Source organism: Podarcis bocagei (genome assembly GCF_964188305.1).
Source record: "Podarcis bocagei genome assembly, chromosome: 1".
Lineage (NCBI taxonomy): Eukaryota > Metazoa > Chordata > Lepidosauria > Squamata > Lacertidae > Podarcis > Podarcis bocagei.
In genome coordinates, this window is record NC_138125.1 from 46,391,008 (window position 1) to 46,397,007 (window position 6,000).

Sequence of the window (6,000 nt, forward strand, 5' to 3'; positions counted from 1 at the left end):
GCCATCCCGCTATTCCGCGACCTGATCTGGAGGCTGGGGGTGGGAGAAGCAAGCCTGCTTCTCCCCCCCACCAGCCCCACAACCTCCAGGCTTCAGGAGAGCCCCACCGCCAGCCCCACAAGCTCGGGGGACAGCGGGAGAGGCGCAGCGCGCCCTTCCCGCTGTCCCCCAACTTGGTTAGAAGGCTGGCGGGGGGAGAAGCCTGCTCCTCCCCGTCGCCAGCCCCGCAAACTCGGGGGACAGTGGGAGAGGCGCAGCGCGCCATTCCCGCTGTCCCCCGACTTGGTTTGGAGGCTGGCGGAAGGCTTCCTCCTCCCCCAGCCCCGCAAGCTCCCAGAGCGATGCCAAAGCTGCGCGCAGCTTCGGCATGGCTCTGAGTCCCGTTCTGGGGGAGGGGGAAGCTCGGGCTTCCCCGCCCCAGCCCCGCGCCTGGCGGGGGGGGGATAATTTTTTTCCCCTTTATTTCCCCCCCCCCCAAATCTAGGTGCGTCCTATGGACCGGTGCGTCCAATAGTCCGAAAAATACGGTAAATAAATGGAGATATACACTTACATGCAGTCACTGACACTGGAGAAATGCTATGAAATCACTGAGAGAGCTCTAAAGTCATGGGATCATGAATTGATCTGCTTCTTTGAAGAGTACAATATGTTGGTCTTTGTTACTCAAGCTGCTCATATTATGAATAGCTGAACATTAATAACCATTTAAGTGCAAACTTATTGTACTACATAATTACATTGTTAAGGTAATTTTGATTTGTACTTGTCCTAGGCTGGATTCTTACTTTATGTTTTACATTATTTTTATTCATTAAAAATAAAAACTGAGCTCCAAAGTTGAAAAGGCTTGAAACAAACAAAACAAAATCCATTCCATTCCATTTTCTGGAATGCTTTTTCAGCACCTAGAAATATTATTTGATTTCTTTCAAAGCTGGTTTAGCAACATTCACAATCCTTATTACTTTTTTCTCATGGAGCTTTTCCAATGTCAAGCAACTACTGTAACTTCCTTATTAAGTGCCTTGGTGGTAAGTATCCTATAACTGTTTTTCAGTAAAGAAATGAAAAGGGGGGCACTTTTACAATTAAACAGGAAGTCTAAAAACCATATTTTCTGCGTTTCCAGAAAATGAGACATGGTCTGGCTTGCTGTGTCATCTGAACCAGGGCTCATGATTTGTTTTCCCCAAACAAACCACAAACGGCAAGACAATAACAAACATTCGTTTCCGCTTGTGATTTGTGTGGTGAGAAACAAACTACGACCCTGAGCTAGGACAACATAACAAGCCAAACCATGCCAAGTGCCCTCACACTGCAGCAACAGCAGGAGCAGAATGAAGCTCCCACAATTTCAGTGGCATACAGTACATGCAGCACATTGACATTGCGCCATAGGTTATTTGAAAAAGGTGGTTAGTACTGTCAAAACTTATTAAACCAACCCTTATTACACCAATAAAAGCCCTATCTGACACTAAACAGCACTTGCAATTCCAGATTCTGGTGGTTTTACACTTGTGAGATCACATCCAGGAAGAGGAAGAATCTACACACAGATATCCAGATATATGTATAAATCTTGCAGAAGCAATAAATGAATCAAAAACTCATATAAGCATGGAACTAGGGATGGGAAAATATGTCCATTTCACTTTTTCAGCTTTTCCAATCTTCAGAGCTTCACATTTCCACATCAGTTTGAGATTTTTTTAAAGTCCCCTCTAAGATTCTTTCCCATTCTGGTGCTAATTTCTCCTAATATACACATTTTATACGCAATTTTGTACACATTTTTGCATATTTTCTCCTAATATAATGCCTTTTTGCATGTTGCTTTTACAGATATATGCATTTTTATGTATACTTTTATCTTAGCAAATGCATTTTTTTACACATTGCTTGGGTGAAGAAATGCATTGCAAAATTCAGATTAGTGTGAATTTCAAAGGTTGGCACTGTTAGGTTTCTGTTTGTGCCACTGGTGCAGTGCTTGGAGTCACAGAACTCTGTTTACATTCCAGGGATTTCAGACTGTTGGAAGTCTCACAGGAGACGGGAGACGGATGTTTATATTACTGGTTTCCTGTTCCTTTGTTCCTGTTGCCTCTCTGCTTTCACAGAGAGAGGATGTATTTTTCTTTTCTGTCTGCGTAGTTAGAAATAAAACTCTTTGCAATGTAGCTCATATTTCTCATCCTTCCCTGCATGCTGGATACTCTGCGTAATGGGAAACGTGCCTGGAGCCTCATCAAAGGCTCAGGTCGTTTATCACGTCAGAAGACTCGACCGGAGGAGGAGTTTAGTCGAACGCAAGGTCCGACAGGCACAAACACGGTTCTCCTTCATGTTACGCTTAACAAAAGTTCCCTGATATCTCTCTTCTCCCATTATTTCCATCTAAAGATTCCCCAAGCAATGACAAAGAAGTTATTTCTCTCTAAACCATTTCATTATGTTCTTTGTATGCTGAATTACATGTGTAATTACATGTGTTTTATTAACCGCAGTTCATTAAGTCATTCAACTTGTCCTGCCTATTTTCCCAGTCCTCTGTGTCAATTTACAGTTGGCTATCAGCTTATTCAACACTCCATCTGTTCCCCAGGTAACTAATAAAAAAAAGTGCTCTTAAGCTGAGTTAACACAACCTGCAGGCCACAAAGTTGGATACAACCAACCAGATAGATCTAATGGTCCACTAGGGTTACAGTTAATGCCCTGTTTAGTAGTTACACTGCCATGGTTAGTCCCCACTCCATTGTCACCCTAACATATTGCCTACATTATTAACAATAATATTAATATTAATTCCATTTCTATACTGCTTTATATTTTTAATTTTAAATAATCTCAAAGCAGTTTAAAACCTATGTTAAAACATCAAATAAAACAATCTGGAATAAAACATCACTGAAGAAAGTCCAGCATACATCTGAAGCAACATGATTAACAGGAAGCTAAAATACCATTTCAAAATATTTCAGAATGAAACATTACAAAAGCGGTCAACTAAAGAATGTTGTTAACACAGCAGAGTTAACAACAACCACTTTATCTTAAAATTTTCAAAAGAGCTTAGTTAGCTGCATTCATTATTCAATGTTTAAACCTATGCTGTGTCGTGTCCTGCATCTTTTCCTACTCATTCCTTTTGAAATGCTATCCTGTCACTCACAATGTTGGGGCCCATCTCTTTAAAACACAAATCCCTATTTGGACAATATGGCTGCCACATAAAATGATTCAACTTTTTAAAAAATCTAGGGAACTCAGAACTCAGGTATCATGGGTGATCTCGTTTCCCTACACAAAGGAGTATCCAGATTGTATTTTGAGAATAACTCCCAGGCATAATTAGCCATACCAAATCCATACCAAACACCCCAAACACGTTATCTGGGCTCAGAAATGGAGATACCATCTAAGTATGCAAAGATACAAGTGTACACTTGTATCGAGTAACTGCTGTAACAGAAATCCTATGGAAACGCTTTGAAGTAAATTGGTCATGAAAGTAATTTTGGCAGGAGCATTTCTACATGGGTTGAATTCTTTCTTCAGTTAGCATGTGACCCAAATTTTAGCCTTTGTTGGATGTTCAAACAAGTTGGTATTCATCTGTCTTGAGAGACAATGGAGTGCACCTCGGGGGGTGAAGTCAAAGCACTATGTTAGCAGGGTAGAACCTTTGGTGCGGGACACATCATGCTCCTTCTGGGATAGTTTGTCCACCTTTTGTCCCCACCCTGCACTCAGCTGTCACCTGTGGCTCCTAGAATCTGTCTCCAAGCGACAGTGGCCACACCCCAGGAAAAAAACAGGTTAGCTGCATTACAGCAACATAATTTGAAAGAGGAATTGCTGTACAGCTGTTTCCCCCATTCAGTGATTTTGGCAAAGAAAAGATCAGAGCAGTAGGCCTGCCAAGAGAGTTTTGCATATGACCTGAAACTAATTTCAAAGCAAAGTCTGCTGAAGCCCTAACAAAGTTTCAAATCAGTAAGAATTCTAGAGCACCTTGTAGGCCATTCAAAACTGTGAGATTGAACCCATCAGTGTGTGGTGTGCAGTGAAATGTTTCATAGGGAAACAGGGGCAGAGGTGCCAGCTTGTGAGGGCAATGGGGGGTGACGTCACGATGTCCCCGACGTTGTGCGTGTGAGCATTGCAGCTCCCTAAGCCGGGCAGAAGCTTCCTGGACACTGGAAAGGAGATGCCAGGGACCTGCTGCCTCCTTCCTAAAGCCAGGTGGGCTTTGGGAAGGTGGCGGGAGGGCTCCTGGACCATTTAGGCAATTAGCCTAGTCCCCCTAGTCAACTGACTGCACACCACTGGCACCCACTGCCCCCATCTCCCCAACTTCCATACACTGAGTGGGCCTACAGGCACCACCAAGCCCACACATGAACAACTTGTATGCTGATAGCTCTCTCTGCATGAGAGAGGACCTAACTTTTTGCAGCGTTCCCAAGCACACAGACGTATGAAGGTGCTTTATACCAAATTAAATAATTGGTCCATCTAGTTCATTATCATGAGCACTAACAGACACCAGCTTTCATTTTTTAAAAACAAACCTTTTTAAAAGGTTTGAAAAGCACTTAGCAATAAGTCTCAAGGAGAAATTGGAAATGTTGAGGATGAAAATGGCTTACAGCTTCTCTGCACTTTGCCTTGACTACGGATCCTCTATTAAGTTCCCTTTTGGCAATATGAGCCGCTAGTTTTACAGTCACAGCAGGTAGAGGTCATGGGAGCGCTGTGTAGCTTTGCCATCAGTGGTATCATAGGCAAGTTCCACTATGAGTTTGTGTAAAACACACAGCATTTATTCCATAGGTGGTCCTGCTAGAAAGGGAGGAGATCATACTTCTTACAACAATATACTTATGATATGTAGGTAGAAACTAGATTCCTCAAAACAATGGGCAACATGCCAGATTACTTGCACTATAATATTCCTGAGGGATATTAGATAATATATTGTTAGCTGAGATATTGACCCCACATAACTGTATGTTATACTCACATATTAAGAGCCCTGGAATGATTATATGAAAAGATTCAATCAGGTATAATGACAAAGTTAGGGCATGCAATAAAAACATACATTGTCTGGTACCTGACTTTCAGCCCCATATGGATTTTCAGTTCCAAAAAACTTCCTCTTTGCTTCTCCATTTCCATATGTATTTGTTTTAGTGTTTGGGTCCTAGCAGGCAAAACAGAATCTCAATGGATCTAAGTTACAAACACATTATTTTTAGTTACGCTATATTACATACCTGTGGTAGAACCAACATAGAAAGATTTGTAACGTAGGCACAGCAATTCTACAGTGATTCTGCACTGAGATGCCTGCCTGCCAGACACCATCCTTGTTTGCAGTATGTAGGTTCTGACATATTTGAAAAAGAATACCCTTCAAGCATGAAATCTGTTGGCTACCAGTCTGTGAGATGCAAAATTGATAAAAGTATACAGTTAGGTATACTTTGCTTACTGAGTTTGCAGTCCCTCTTCCATCACAGTCACAATAATTATTCCGTTTGTCTCACTCAAGGCAATAAAGCTAATGTTGAAGACATTCCTTACCAGAAGAATATTGGCTGGTGAACCCATATAAATCTCGGATGTGTACACTGCAGGTGGTGCTTTGACCTCAGAGTCCAAAACTGAGAAGGATCCTTGAAGCATTCATAGAGACTTTGAACCAGTTAAGGAAGATGAACAAGTGTATAAAAAGTGACTCAGAGCTGCACCCCTCTCTTACTTGACAGGTTTCAGGAAGTCTCCTCCTACATTCCACACTCTATCCAGGCAAATCTGTCAGGTTATTTGCTTATGAAAGAATTACCCTGTACGATCCTTAGCATGCCTCCTCCAGACTGCCAGTTCTTTCCAGGAGGGATTCATGCGCACATCAGAATTTTAGATTTGCACAATTAAAGTGAGTGAAAGTGCCCTGTCAGCCCAGTACACCAGATCCAC

The 6,000-nt window shown here is 42.1% G+C and overlaps 1 protein-coding gene across 5 annotated transcripts in view; it reads right to left on the minus strand.

Annotated features, from left to right (window-relative positions):
• LOC308594732 (cytosolic phospholipase A2 epsilon-like) overlaps positions 1 to 5,735 on the minus strand; it is a 44,377-nt gene extending 38,642 nt beyond the window's left edge. For 3 of the 5 annotated variants that reach the window (XM_081208139.1, XM_081208138.1, XM_081208142.1), the window contains exons 1-2: positions 5,605 to 5,735; positions 5,120 to 5,221 (exon numbers count right to left, since the gene is read on the minus strand). In XM_081208139.1, coding sequence (XP_081064265.1) covers positions 5,120 to 5,221; positions 5,605 to 5,706 — 204 coding nt within the window. In that variant the 5' untranslated portion in view covers positions 5,707 to 5,735. Of the gene's footprint in view, positions 1 to 5,119; positions 5,222 to 5,604 lie in introns of those variants that run through there. The other 2 variants (XM_081208140.1, XM_081208141.1) reach the window with 2 other exon arrangements.
• Positions 5,736 to 6,000: the final 265 nt, after the last annotated feature.